The following is a 15010-nucleotide window of genomic DNA, read 5'->3' on the forward strand; positions in this document are numbered from 1 at the left end:
GTAACAGTTACAGTGACTCGCATGTTTGGTCAACAAAGGACTGTCACTTCTAGTCGACCAAATTATTCAGCAAAATACGGAATTTCGTTTCGAGACTACGAAAAATGTATCACGAGAAGATGATAAACATGACTATAAGAATATATAAATAGAAATTATGTAAAAGCTTTTACACGTAATTGTTAGTTCAGAAAGTCTGTGAACGAATACGCGAGTCGCTGTACGCTGAATGATCGTATTTAAAGACTACGATCGTAGATTACACGACCCATTGTTTAGTGACCACGTGTGCATCTGTTTACTCGACTCGTTGAACGCACTTACAACCTATTTTCCGTGAAAACAAACATTCCAGAAACGGTAAAATGTGTGATTCTCTAATTGCTTCGAGCAACGTGTTTGTAGATCGGAAAATTTCGACGTTCGCACGCGTTTGTTTGACACGTCGATAACGTAATCGAATGCGGGATGCAAACGTCAGAAGTAGACTTGCCTAACACGCCCCTGCGTTCGCTTCGGAAGCTAGATTAAAAAAAAAAAGAAGAAGAAGAAAGAGGATTGATGACGTGTAAATAAATTCGATTATTTTTCCATGGTTTTTCACCGCGGAGCGATTAAGCGAGCAATAAGATGTTTTGTGATTGTAAGTAGCGGTCCCTAGGCGGTAAATCGTTCTTCGTTCGTTCAATTCGTTAAGCGAGTCTGATTCTGACCGTGAACGGGAACCAACGTTAACCTGGATAATCGTTTCACGCGTTCCGTTTCCCTTTAAGGGGGCGAAGAAATTCTGCTTGGTTCCGTCACGTGACAAAAGGGGAAGAACCACCGGAAGCCTATGTCGTCAAAGATGGCCGCCACCGCGAGTACTTCGTAACGGTCATTTACGCGCAAGTTTTCATCGCGCACGTTCGAACGATACGAAAATTTAGCTATCAGTCTCGTGCTGTATTACCAATACTCGACAGTCAATCGAAATTATAATTACAAAAATAGAGTTCAACCTCGTAACGGTAGTCAATATAACGCAGAACAAACGAAAGAAGAGTCTAGGCCCGATGAATCGTTCTTCGACGCTGTCGATCTTAACCTCAAAGATTCCGCTTCTGACCCAATACATTAATGCCAGAACTACCAAAACAGTCAAAATGGTTAGTACACCCTCATAATAATAATTAAAACGTTGCAACAATGCATTTCTTCAGATCTTTCACAACTTTAATTGCAATATCTAAATGAAGAAATGCGTTACCTGTATGAATTAGTATATTTTCAAAAGTTTGTTATATTTTTCAATCCGTTAGAAAAGTACATATACATTAACGATAGTGCTACTATTAACAATTGAAAAGAACCGATTATAGTGAATAATTTATCGGAAAAAGAAACTGAAGTCAATATCGAAGTTGGAAGAACATTTAATACGAGTCACTCGAGACTGTTTTTATTAACAGTCGTCGAAGACCGGAATCATTTAAATAATTAAACTTGATAGTACAATAATCGTAACGAGAAAAGTTCGATAAATTTATGTCGACACTTGGTTTTCTTTCAAATCGCAGGAAGTCGACTCGGGCCCATTTTCGCGAAAACACACCGGGTCGACTTCCGGCCGCCATCTTGCCGAAGAACGTTTCACCGCGGAATTTAAACAACTCCTGGAATTGTGTCGCAGCTTCGGGGCTCGACGGCGCGATTCCCTCGGTGCTTTCTGTCCCCAAACGGGGCGGGACAGAAGAAACGCGCGAAACGAAGTCGAAACGAGCAGCGTTGGAATCGATTCGACGAGGAGACGTGTAGGTAACGCCAAGCCGCAGAACTGAGTACCCGTAAATACTAATTTATAATAGGTTCGCCGTAGTGTACTTGAGGGAAAAGAGGGAAAATGATGGAGAAAAAAAAATGGTACTTTTAGTATTAACGACGAACTGGGCAGTCGACGCACTATTTTTTAGATACGCAAAAAGATCGAAAGCCAGACACGCCCCGGAGGATCGTTCCAATGATGTCCTTGGATCATTCCAATGATGTTCTTGGATCATTCGAATTGGTCGTGTGCTCGAATTTTCGAGTCGAGCGTAGATGTAACTTGACGGGTACGACGCCAGTCTGACAAGCGATACTCTGGAACTCTGTCAATTAGAAATCTTTCGAAACGATATCGATTCTCGAAGTGTGGATCGCCATATAGTCCAGAACGGAATAATTTTTACGAAACGGAACATTTCAATTGTTCGTTGGGATAAAACGTATAGATAATTTCATATAATAATTAAAGACATAGACTGTGGACAGCGCAAGAGGAATTATAACTTGGGTCGGATACGACCCGGACCTTACCATTAGAGGGTTAACACGTTGACTGCCACAGTGAAAACAGCCATACCTATCCAGACACAGTTTATTTCGTTTTTTCCGTCAAGAATCGTCGAAAATATATTCGTTTAATTCATAAAGACAAATAATTTTGTTTCAAATTATACTGCGATATTAACAATACTTAAATAATCTAGCCCCCTTACGTACAGCGTGTCATCCATATTTAGGTGACGTGGCAGTCAAAGTGTGTTAATCAGAGATACCGAAAAAAAAAAACTAAAGAGAATCAAAAAGATGAAATTCTTACGATAAACTTAACGTAACACATGAAGTTTTATATACACGATGTTTCGAAAAGTATGCAGACACCCTGTATATCTGAAGAACGCCGACTAGAGGTCACGAAGTGCATTCCGTTTCGCGGCGATAAGTGCATTATCTGAATCTGTTCTGTCGTGTAATCCGGACGAAAGCTTCGTGTGATTAACGGAGGAGAAGTTTGTAATTGCAATTATGTTATCGTCCGTGTTAATTGTAACCTGGCCACCAGAATAACATCGTATTTTCGCAGGCTGATCGCTCGGATTCGCGTCGTACTCGGTTAGACCGTCACGTAACGCCGCTGCTTGAACGAAATTCTTTCTTTCTTTTTCTTTTTTTTTTCTGTTTCTATTAGATAAAATCGACCCCTCACCGATGCACGAGCACGATTAAACTAAACGTCGACGGAAAGACATTTCCCCTAGCTGTATAGTTATACTAAAGGATAAGCGTGACCGAAGCCACACACCGTAAGACAGAGTGCGCAACGAGGAGCGTGGTGTTGCCTCTCTAGATGACGCTGGATCGGGACCGCGAAGCGACAAGTAGAGAGGGTGGTAAGCTGTTCCACGAATGTCTTATTATTCATCTGGAATCGACTAGCATTTCCTTACACCAAGATTTTAGAATGAAAAATCAAACCCCTCAGGCGGCAAACTGATCGATCGTTTGAAATGAAAAGTGAAGAAAATTAGATAACGTTTGTTAAACATTGTCTAGAATGTAGATTTAAATGTATAACAAGAATAACGGTCACGTAGTCAATTATTTACAATACACGTTCCATAATGAAAGATGTAAAATACACGAATATAGATGCGTCAGACATGGTTAGGGGCTGAGGAGTAAAGAAAATGATCGGTTTGTCGTCTGGTCGGTTCGAATAATGGAAAAAAGTGGAACAGAGCACATTTAATACAATGACTGCCAAATTTAATCAATATTCAGACGAGTTATATATTATTTGACATTTAATCGAGAACCAAAATAATTTTAACGTTTGTTATCGTTATTTCATTGTTCGAATTCGTGTCGTTCCAAAGCAATTCACCCACGACATCTAGAGAGGCGCTACCGTGGTTCTCCGCGTCCCCAAACGCTGGGGACCGATCGCCATTTTCGAGACGCGCGCGTCCGCGTAATTAAGTATTAAACAAAAGAAAGAAAAGACTCTAAAGAGGACCAAAAGTACTTAAACGTTACTAACGCCGAAGCAACGGTAAATATAACGTAATGATTAATTATCGCTTTCATTGGTGATAACACATTGTCAATAAGGGGGTTGATGAAGGAACGAGGAGAGAGAGAGAAAGTGAGGTTAAGGCGTGAGAATGGAACTGTAGATTTGAGAAAACACGGTAAAAAAGAACAACGAAAACAACGCGACAAAGAATTTTGTTCGCGTAAATGTAATTAGTTTAATTATTTAGGACAGACACCCGAGATATTATATATGTATATGTACGTGTATGTTTTAGTCGAATGTGCACACACACACACACACACACACACATACAGGAGACACTTTAAACCGACGGTGTGACCGCCTCTGATTAATTTCAAAATTGTTCATTTCCGTCGAATATCGTGTTTCGTCTCGTAACCGAATGCACGCTTCTCTGAATATTCTTACGGTAGATTTAAGAGAAAACGGAACGAAGTTCATCCTGTTTTCGAAGCAAAACAGAAAGATACAAATATGAAAAAATATTTCACTTTTGAAAAACAAGCAAATGAGATACAAGTATACTCGTCGTACGAAACAAAATTGCCTTTTACGTGTGACGAGTATACTCGTCGAAACAAAGTTAAGTCAATTTTCTGCCGAAGCTTTCTGTCAATATATTATTTCAAAATAATTTGAAATCATTCTGATCAATAGCTTTTGGTTTTTTGTATATACAGTTTTGCAATGGTCGTCGTTCGATCATGTGCAGAATTTTTTCAAGGTTATCCAAATACTTGGGCCCGCGACGGAATTATTCACGGACAGCGAAACGGGGCGTGAAAAATGAATTATCCGTCGCATAATTAAGCTGACTGGGTGGTAGGGGATGGGCTCGTAGGCGTCAGGATAAGAAATAGGTTATCCATTAATGAATCCAATTACGAAATTAATTAGAGCGCGGTCCACGGGCTCGGCAACGGCGCGATAATTTGGATCCCCGGGCTCCTCGAGTCACCACGCAGGAGTCGATAAATACGGAGACCACGCTTAACTTACATTACCGGCCCGTCGTGACTCGTTTCACACACACAGGTACATATACAGGGTGTAACAAAAGTGTTGGACGTCCCTGAAATTGGTCACTCGTGAGGTGACGTGAAACAAGTTTTTCCTTAGCAAAAATGTTATTTGAGGCTTTGTTAACGAGATACTAACAAAAATCCCGACCAATCAGAACGCGAGTCTGCCATCCGAGCTCTGATTGGTCGGGGTTTTTCGTTAATATCTCGTTAAGAAATCCTCGGATAAGATTTTCGCTAAGAAAAAAGTTGTTTCAAATCATCCCAAGAATCATCCCTTTCAAGGACTTACAACTATTTTGGGACACCCTGTATACACAACACACAGGTGCACGCCCAAGGTATTACACGGCCGCGTGAGAACGATCGAGCGTGTCAACCGACCGAAGTGAAAAACAGAGTGGAAGGAGGTAAAGACACACATGGAAGAACAGCAGGCAATCGAAACCGAAATCGTTACTATTCACACTCTTGAAATACATTAATTAGACCATTGGAACGATATACAAATACGTCGAATAATTGCACGGAAAGTAGGAAAATTTTCGTGAGTACTTGTTAATATATCGATATTGTTGGTATTAATTCATTTATCACTTTAGTGGTCTTAATCGATGCAAGTCTAGTTATTATTCGATGATAATAGGCTGAAGTTATAGTAAAGAAGTGTAGTCATTTGACGCAAGGAAATGAGTAATAGTACTCTCGAGTGTATATTGTTTATTAACTTATCGAGTTGTAATGAGGAAACACGTTGACTATTTTATATCAATACTTTTGTGATACTAGAAAATCAGTACATTTTTGGTTATTCTTCGACTTTATGCACGTGTTTAAAAAGTGGTACAATCATATGTATATAATATAATCATTTTTTTTTTTTTATTCCTAATTCTAGTCAATGTATCGACATTGTACATCGCCATTAGTTTTTTGAATATTACAAGTACTTGTATTGTCTCGAAGTATCACAGATACCCAGATAGCACATGACGCCTTTAAGACGCCTATTTTACAGCTATTTTAGGTCTAAGACGTCTTTAAGCCGTCTTCAAGACGTCATTATACGTCATGTGCCATCTGGATATCGATGTAGAACAAATCAGTCGCGTTTTGCGTTACTGCTCGATATATCCAATAAACTCTATATACCTAGAAAATATTTACACGTAGAAACGGCTTTTAAAACGTCTCAATTTCGGTTTCGACCGCCCTGTCCGCATCCGTCAGGAGCAGAACGTTAAGTCCGCGAGAAAGTAGCAGGCCACACGATCATCGCACAGAGACCTGGCTCCCAGAGGAGCGTACGGTAGACAAAAAGGAAAAGAGAAAACGATGAAGAAGACCGAGAGAGAGAGGTAACACGGAGAAAACGAGAAAACGCGAGTTAAAAGAAAACACACAAAAAAAAAGATAAGAAGAAAAGAAAATAGGGTTTAGATTAGTGTGATACAAGGTACGACAAAGCAATAATTTAGTGATTGTATGATATATTTGATTAGTGAGTTAGCGTGCTAAGTTTAACGGTAAAAATTTCGGAACGTATAAATATTTACCCGATAAAGTCGTATATAGTTTTGTAGAAACGCTGGGACGACGCGGCCACATCGGACGAGAAAACCCGAAAGGAACAAAAAAAAAAATTGAAAAAAAAAACTAGAGAAACAAAAAAACGCTGTCTTGGGATCAATGATTTATCGCGGTTACCTTTTTCGAACAGGTAAAAACGATTGGCGGAACAGGCGCGAGTTTTTTTTTTTTTTTTTTTTTTTTTTTTTTTTTTTTTTAATAATTTCGAACGATTCAATTCCGTACCGTTATCCGCGTTGGTTCAAAATGAGGATGAACCTTGTGTAAGAAGAATTACATAACTCCCGACGTAGGCAGCCATGTTGGAAGTATTCACCAAACGTAATAGTCCTGGTTACATATGTATGACCAGATTCGTCGATTTTGCTTGATTCACGAACAATTTTACCGAAGATAAGAAGGGAGATTTAGTGAAATATATTATATTGCTACCATTTAAGCGCTGGTAGTTTCATGCTCAAAACTTCTTACAAACGCAAACGTTCCTGTTCAAAGCGAAATGGACCAATGAGAGTACACTCGATCACTTGATTCGACATTATTTACGTTAAGTCCATCCTTATACTGAACTAGCCCGCAATACCGAACAATTTTACTCGAAACGAATTTTAACTGAATTTTCTATGCATTCACGATTGTACTTTAGTCGAGAAGCAAGTTTACACCCTTTTCTCCATCTAAAAATCGATCGAGAAGATATTCCGCTCTGTCGTTACCAAGCTGCTGTATATGTACATACATTTCAATGCAAAAAATATTCCACATTCCTAAACGTTGAAGTTTCGAAAATCGTTGAACTCAACGTGTCCATCAACTGTACATTTGAAATTGCAAAAACGATCGAAATACAAACATCCTCCGATTCGGATGTTTTCAAACGAATATATTCGTACGACAAAATTATCGAAGTATCTACGTTTCAACTGTTCAATTGGAAAAAAAATTCGATTAGCTTCCTCAACGTTGTCCAAACAATTCACTGCCGTGCAGGAACAGAATTGGTAACGCCTGATCGTACGTAACATACCTTTTTCTCGAGGGTGCGATACGAGAGCGCGTAAAAATAAAAAAACACGAACGAGCGAACTTCTCGATCAAACCGTGAACCATCCAGACCGTAGAATTCCCAAGGGCGTTTCGGGGTCGTAAAATAAAGTTTCAATGGAAATCCCAAGACTGATAAGTGGATGTGTCGCGAGATGCGTGCACATCTATTGCTCGGATCTGTTTCAGCCCACGTCTAAATCGATGCTTATCTTCTTGAAATCGTTTTCGAATGTTCTGACACGATGAAATAATACGTGAGAAAGAGGAAGTGTGTGAAGGTAAGAGAGAAAACGCGGACGAAGGTTCTATCATTTCCACATTCATGAACGCGTTCTGTCCACCTTTTGAACATGTTTCTTTTAAAACATTCCCCTCCCCTGGATGTTCATAACCTCATCTTTGTTTTGTAACCGATAATGATTTCATTTTTCGCGCATACGAAATAGTGGTTAACAAAGTTTAATGTACCATTTTGTATATATCGAAGTTGTTGGATATTACTGTTCGATCGAGGGGTAACTGAATTTTGAAAAGGATTGTAAATAGATTATTTGAAATCATCGTGTTCAACACACCAGGACGAAAGTTTGTTCCTATAACGCCATGAACCTAATCGACACAGGACCTTCGTCGTATTGAATCTTTTTCAATCTTTATCGTAAAGAAATATATGTGAGCCTTCGTATACAAGGAATGCAACTAGAATTGTTTTTGTTTCTGTTATCACCTTTCGTTTGGTGTTTTTTAAGGATGTAATATAATAGAGACAAGGGATTCAATTGACACATGTACACAGAAGGAAACGTGCGCGGACACATACAAACACACATACCCACGCAACACACATGGTATACACGTGATATATTTTCATTGGAGCGCACCAGGAATTCCGCCAGAGCGAAGCCCAAACAATTAGAGACAAAAAAAGCAGTAACATAAACAAATTATCAATGTACTTACTTAAGAATGAAACAGTTTAATTGCACTACATTTGTAAACTTTATTAATTATACGTTGCAAAAAATAATATAAATCGTGGCCTGTTTATTCCTAACCCGTCTAAAATCTCCCTACGTCGCTTAGGTATTCTCGTTTATAAAAGGACCAGTAAGTTACACCGTATAAAAAGTTCTGCGAATAACAAGGAATACATGTCTAAATGCGTCGGCGTGACAAATTTTTATGACATCGAGGATGTCAGTGTTTTATTAGTTCTTTCAATCATTCCAGTTCAGTTTATTCGAGAAAGATCTTGTTAGTGGAAAACGTAATATACGCTTTAAAAAAAAAAAGTGGAAAATAGAACTTTCCGCAAAAAAGAGTATCCGAAGTGATACTAAAAACATGTGACAGCCATCGACTTAGAAGAATACAGTTACATTCGATGCAATCGAACGCACACTCTAGTGTTGTTACTTAATGTAGTTATATATTTCAAACTATAATACAAAGTACTTAGCAGACTATAATCTAAACTGTATAATTATAATCGCTGTTGCGGTTGATCCTTCGGAGCGTTAGCCGCGGCCGCCTCCGACGGCGGAGTCGTTACTTCATTCTTTTTCTCGGCATCTACCGTTTTGTTCCAATCCTGCAATCCTTTCGGCAAGCTGGTGTCTTCTTCGAACGAGCCAGTGCCCTCGACAAATTCTTCGTAAGTAGATTTCTCGCGGAACGGTCTTTGTCCGAGTAATTCTATCATGTCGTCTCTGCTTAAGATTTCTTGTTTCAGTAATCTTTCAGCCACCTAATCGGAGACAAGCAAATCCAGTGTAATTAGAAATTCTTCTGACGTGTAATCTTTAAATTGTAACTCGTACCTTCATCACGTTTTCCTTGTGCTCCGTGAGCAAAACATGCGTTCGAATATGCGCTTTCTCTATTAATTCCCGTACTTCACTGTCGATTAGCTGTGCAGTGTGTTCAGAGTATGGTTTGTCGAAAGTCATTTCACCTGGCTGAGGCATTTGGAAACTAACGTTGCCGACTTTTTCATTCATACCGTATTGAATAACTTGGGCGTACGCACTTGCAGTTATCTGGTAATGTATTTTGTGTTGATGCAAATGGGACATGTAAATGCAATTAGTATTCTACATAGGGTGAGTCGGAGGAGACAGAATAGGTTATTTAGCTAAATCGATTAGGAACAAGTTAACTCGATTCAAATAAAATAAATTCATATCTCAATCCATTCTTTGATCTTGAATTTTTTAGGTGAAGGTCACTGTAAAGCTCTTTCACAGAACACATTGTAATTCGTCCTAATGGACGAAGTTCTCACATTTTTCGCTGCAAGATGCACAACAAAGAATGTAGCTTAAATGTACAGTTTACTCTTGGAAACTCAGAAAAGTCGACCGTTAGAAGAAACCTATATAACTCTTCTTTACATATTTTCACGTATTTTCAAATCCAACAGCGTTTCAAAAGTATTCTATTTCTCCCGACTCGCTCTGTATAGTAGAGTATTACCTTCTGTAAATCATCTTTCGCTCCTGTTGTTATACGACCGAAGAATATTTCCTCAGACACTCGTCCACCGAGCGTCATACACATTCTATCAAACAATTGTTCTTTTGTGTAAAGATACTGTTCCCGTGGTAAATATTGGGCATAACCTAAACCTTTTCCACGCGGAATTATGGACACCTGTTATATTCAAACAAAAATAACATTACCACTTAATAGGTTTACGTTAATGGCTAAAAAGATACCATCATATAAACAAAGCGTACCTTCAAAAGTGGATCCGCGTGCTCCAAAAACCAGCCTGCTACCGCATGGCCAGCTTCGTGATACGCAACTGTCTTTTTCTCCTCGGGTTGCAAAACATTTGTCTTCTTCTCCATACCGGCGACAACTCTTTCAATAGCCTGTTCAAAATGTTTTAGATGAATATTATCGTTCATGTCTCTTGCTGCTATTAAAGCCGCTTCATTGCACACATTAGCAATGTCAGCCCCTAGAAAGACCATGTATAGTATTCAGACAGCAGAAGCGCAATCTTTTAGTATTGTTCTTCGCAAAGGATACTGTTCGAGGTTTCATAAGTACTTTCAAACCTACGAGACCGTGCAATATACTGATCTTCTCATGACAAATCAGCATCCCCTTCAAAAGTAAACTTAAGATTCATAATGTGAAAGATGACTAAAAAGCAACTTGTCATGACACCACAATTCTATGCAGTGTTCAGTGATCGAAACACTCATATTCGAAATAATCGCTGCACGTTCTGTGATTCAAAATATCCTATAAATCTTAACACTGTCCTGTACTGATCGGTAGAGTTCCGTACCTGTGAAACCAGGCGTCAAGGAAGCCATTTTTCTAGCTAACTGGTCTTTATCTATTGTTGTTTTCAGAGGTCCTAAATGCACTTTGAAAATAGAAGCTCGCCCTTTAATGTCTGGAGCAGGAACGAAGATTTGTCTATCGAATCGTCCAGGTCGGAGCAATGCTTTGTCCAAAATATCTATTCTATTGGTCGCTGCTAGTACGACTACATTGGTTGTTGTATTGAATCCTGAAGAACAATATATATTATTCTAGTAGTATGCTGAAAACATTAATCTATATCTAGTTCATGGGTCTTGGCTGATCAAGGGACTATGAAGTTAGAATAAACAATAGCCAATTGGCTGTCTTAAACACGGAGTCAGCAAGGAATTCGTAAGATGCCTGAGCATGCGTGAGATACGTGATGCAGATGTTGATTTCCCCTCGATTACTGCTACAAAAATGGCCCTAAACCAGCCAAAACTCGTACGCTCTCGTATGATATCTAGAGCTAGCAGTGGTATGTACCATCCATTTCAACCAAAAGTTGATTCAATGTATTCTCTTGTTCAGAATGTCCGCCGAAATTGCGTCCCCCTCTTTTCCTACCGACAGCATCAATTTCATCGATAAATAATATACAAGGAGCATGCTTTCGAGCCATGGAAAACATGTCTCGAACTCTCGAAGGACCAACACCGACGAACATTTCCAAAAACTCTGATCCTGACACTGTGATGAAAGGAACATTCGCTTCTCCGGCTGTGGCTTTAGCCAATAACGTTTTACCAGTACCAGGGGGGCCTATAATATATCCCAGGTTAGTAGCATAATAAAAAATAGTGAAAAATGAAATACTATACTCATTTAGTAAATAAACTATACTGAGAAAATGTTTACCCGTCAACATCGCGCCCTTGGGAATCTTAGCACCCAGATCTATGTACTGTTGAGGATGTTTTAAAAAATTTACAAATTCCATTATTTCAATTTTCGCTTCCTCGCATCCAGCAACATCCCTAAAATTTTAACAATACGCAATAATCTGTGCAAATTGTAACAATAAGCTATCAAAGTCAAGTTCAATATCTTTAGATGTCTCGTATTGCACACATTTTCTACTCTATCATTTAAATGTTTTCTGTGACTAGATTTATATTAATATAAAACTAAGACTATAAATTCACTTCTATATCCGCTTAAACGTTATTCTATAAATTTTGTTTTCAATCTACTCATTTATGCTTTAAATTATTCTAAAACATGTTAAAAAGAATAATTTTCAGAGTAGAAAAAAATTGTCTACAACTCGAGAACATTCTGAAAAGTGTAGTGATGTACCATTGTACATAGTTTATAGTACAACTTACTTAAATCGAACACCGATATCCTTGGAATTAATTAATTTCGCAGTCGATTCCATTACAGAACCAAACAACCCACCCTTTTTACCTCCACCACCCAAACTTTGCATTGATTTTCGCATTATGTACAGGAAGAACCCTACAAGAAATGTATATCACAAATAACAATAAGTTTTATGCACATTCTTCACATAAATATGCAAAAGTATACTTACCCCACATCAGTATCTGTGGCATAAGTTTCAAAATATGATACAGTTGGATTTCATCTTTGTAAACTACCAATAAATAATTTTGTGGTTCTATGTTTAATTCTATCTGTGCATTTTCTAAGTTTCTCTCAAACGTTTCAGTACTTCCAATGTTGAACCACAACGTGTCCTACAAAGTATGTTATACTAACAATATATCATATAACTATACCATATATAAATGGTATACACAAGTATTGGACCATAACATTTTTTTATATATTACATTTCATCAGATATCTATACACTTGTTATATATATATATATAACACAACACTGTTACATATAATACAATACTTTTGCATGCCTTTATAAAGGTACATTCTAGAGAACAGATTTAATAAACTCACTGATTCATGTAAATTATGACCAGGTAACAGTTTCACACGGACCCACTGTTTATTGACAACTTCTAATTTGTCTACAATTCCTTTGTTTAAACATCTATAAATTTAGTTTATTGTAATTCATATGGATTTCAGTAAATTCATTTAGAGAGTTAATAATAAGTGGTTTCCTTACTGTGACATAAACTCCCTCCATGTGATTTCCACTGCAGAATTTGCTAAGCCCTGAAGATACGCAAAAGCAGCTACTACAAGCAATAAACCAACTATGTACATTGTTTTTTCATTCGATGTCTCATTAAAAGGTTTCTTTCCTCCTGGCCCCGACAGACGGCCCAGAAACTTCCAGTCAAAACCAACTTTGTTTCCAGGTGGAGAACTAGATGATTCGTGTTTCGATTGGTTGACTCTTGGTTTGGCTGCCTCTTTGGCCGGTTCTTCATTACTTTTTTCATTAGTTTTAGCGGAATTTTTGGCATTTCCTTTAAATCGAAACATAAACGTTATTTGTACTTATTAAAGTTACATGCAGCAAATCACGAAGAATGGAATAACAACCTCTATAATACTTTTCGAATCCCTTTGGTGGTTGATCGCACAGTAATCTCCACTGTCTTTGTAACTGTGCAAGCACAGTAGTTTCATTGCCATTCTTAATTAATGACAAGTATCGACGTAACTGAAATGAATTATACACGATATAATATATATACATATGTAATTCATAAAAGCAATAGAATATTAAAAGGTAAACACATTGACAATCCACATAGTTAAGTTTTCTATAAAATAAAATTTAATATATCAGTCCAAGTAGTATGTTAAAATGAATTACAGTTAGTCTAGCCAGTATGTGTCTACTACAAAGTAATGATACTCTTTATTCATGTGTATGTTTGAAGTGAATTGTTTTACAGTTTGAAAATAGACCAAAAAAGAGAAAATCAAATGTACAGCAGTTTTCAATAAACCTGTTAATAGGAACTGAATTTGAAACTTTCAATTATAATCGATAACGATTCATGCATGATAATAGAAAGCATAGGTTATGATAGGTTACATTGGTACCTGAAATGTGTCGGCATTTTTGTATACGGATTTGAATATGAATCTTTCCAATTTAGTAGCTGACAATAACAGCTGATGAGCCATTTTCTATCGTGTCGTTCGGTTATCACGTAATATAATGAAATTTCGTAGTTTCTATCTTTATTGCCGCCGCATAACACATCACCGGCCAGAAGACAACATTCCAATAAATAACCCCAGTCTCAGCTTCTACTTTTCGTTCTCACAAGCACGAGGTTAATCTATAAACGTTCTTCTCGAAACTATTACGTATTGGCTGGTCGCTCCTGCACCAATGGAGATGAGTAATAAACAAATTTTGTGCAATAACGGTGTGTATATCACATAAAATGATCTACGTCGTTCAAAATAGAAAATTTACTTGAAGAATAAAAATCGCAGACCACCCCACCTCTAATTACCCAAAATTAATCTGTCGAAATGGTGATTCAATAAAATAAGTGCTCAAGGTACATAGAAGCACAGACAAGATATAGAGTAGACCTGATATGCAATGTAATTTTCTCTCCCACGTTTGGAGGGCTATGTAACCTTCTTATCATTTCGGTATCAATACCCGACGTTACCGATACATCATGAATTCTGAGTATTAGCACCGACTAGGTATAGGATAGACTTCGTGTCTCATATTCTGAAATACCGATAGTGTAAAAAGTCAGGGATTTTGTGAACTACGTTAAATCCATTCGAACTCAACTAGTCTAACTTCTATAGTATGTCGAGTCCAAAGTACGCAATATTGTCAGATCATAAGTGTTCGGTATGTCGGAAAATCATCGAAGGGACCATGGTCGTAAACGAATTGTCTTCCGTCCGTTCGCTGTAAAGTAGTTCTGTTTCCGACAATTTCCCTTGCGGGAATGCTTTACCGTAATGAGCTATCTCGTCGCCGCAAGATTCCGGGAATCGGATGACGTCACGGCGTGTGAGCGAGAGCGGTAGAGCGAGCCAGGGTATCGGTGCTCTTCGTCGGTGTTGACGGGTGCCGAGGAATTTCGGTGGTCTATGGGAGAGAGGTGTGCGAGCGAGAGAGTACGGTAGAGCGTGCCGAGTATCGGTGCTCTCCGTCGATCCAACGCGCTAGTGAGTTGCGTCACCCAGTTTATTGACTTAGCCGTGTACGCCGTGTACCAAGGTCGTACCATCCCGTGCAGGT

The 15010-nt window shown here is 38.3% G+C and overlaps 1 protein-coding gene across 2 annotated transcripts; it reads right to left on the reverse strand.

Moving 5' to 3' along the window:
• Positions 1-8930: 8930 nt before the first annotated feature.
• LOC107192183 (AFG3-like protein 2) lies at positions 8931-14292 on the reverse strand. Of its 2 annotated transcripts, XM_015581400.1 has the most exons (14): positions 14246-14292; positions 13834-14120; positions 13324-13444; positions 12941-13247; positions 12769-12862; positions 12383-12548; positions 12174-12306; positions 11704-11822; positions 11332-11607; positions 10823-11050; positions 10260-10486; positions 9997-10173; positions 9342-9560; positions 8931-9268 (listed from the first exon to the last, which is right to left on the reverse strand). In XM_015581400.1, the coding sequence occupies exons 2-14, from the start codon at positions 13915-13917 to the stop codon at positions 9005-9007; spliced, it is 2415 nt and encodes an 804-aa protein (XP_015436886.1). In that variant the 5' UTR covers positions 13918-14120; positions 14246-14292; the 3' UTR covers positions 8931-9004. The 2 variants fall into 2 exon arrangements, with proteins under 2 accessions (XP_015436886.1, XP_015436878.1); XM_015581392.1 differs by lacking the exon at positions 14246-14292 and having other exon boundaries at positions 13834-14196.
• Between the last annotated feature and the right edge of the window lie 718 nt (positions 14293-15010).

This window comes from Dufourea novaeangliae, unplaced genomic scaffold (assembly GCF_001272555.1).
Source record: "Dufourea novaeangliae isolate 0120121106 unplaced genomic scaffold, ASM127255v1 scaffold7, whole genome shotgun sequence".
Classification (NCBI taxonomy): Eukaryota; Metazoa; Arthropoda; class Insecta; order Hymenoptera; family Halictidae; genus Dufourea; species Dufourea novaeangliae.

What these genes read in the sequence shown, in the direction of transcription:
- LOC107192183 (XM_015581400.1), bottom strand. Translation starts at nt 13,917, where the DNA reads ATGGCTCATCAGCTGTTATTGTCAGCTACTAAATTGGAAAGATTCATA. An exon ending in CAAGGGCGCGATGTTGACGG is followed by an intron (nt 11,608 to 11,703) that starts GTAAACATTTTC and finishes GATATATTATAG; the next exon opens with GCCCCCCTGGTACTGGTAAA. An exon ending in CGAAAGATGATTTACAGAAG is followed by an intron (nt 9,561 to 9,996) that starts GTAATACTCTAC and finishes ATACATTACCAG; the next exon opens with ATAACTGCAAGTGCGTACGC.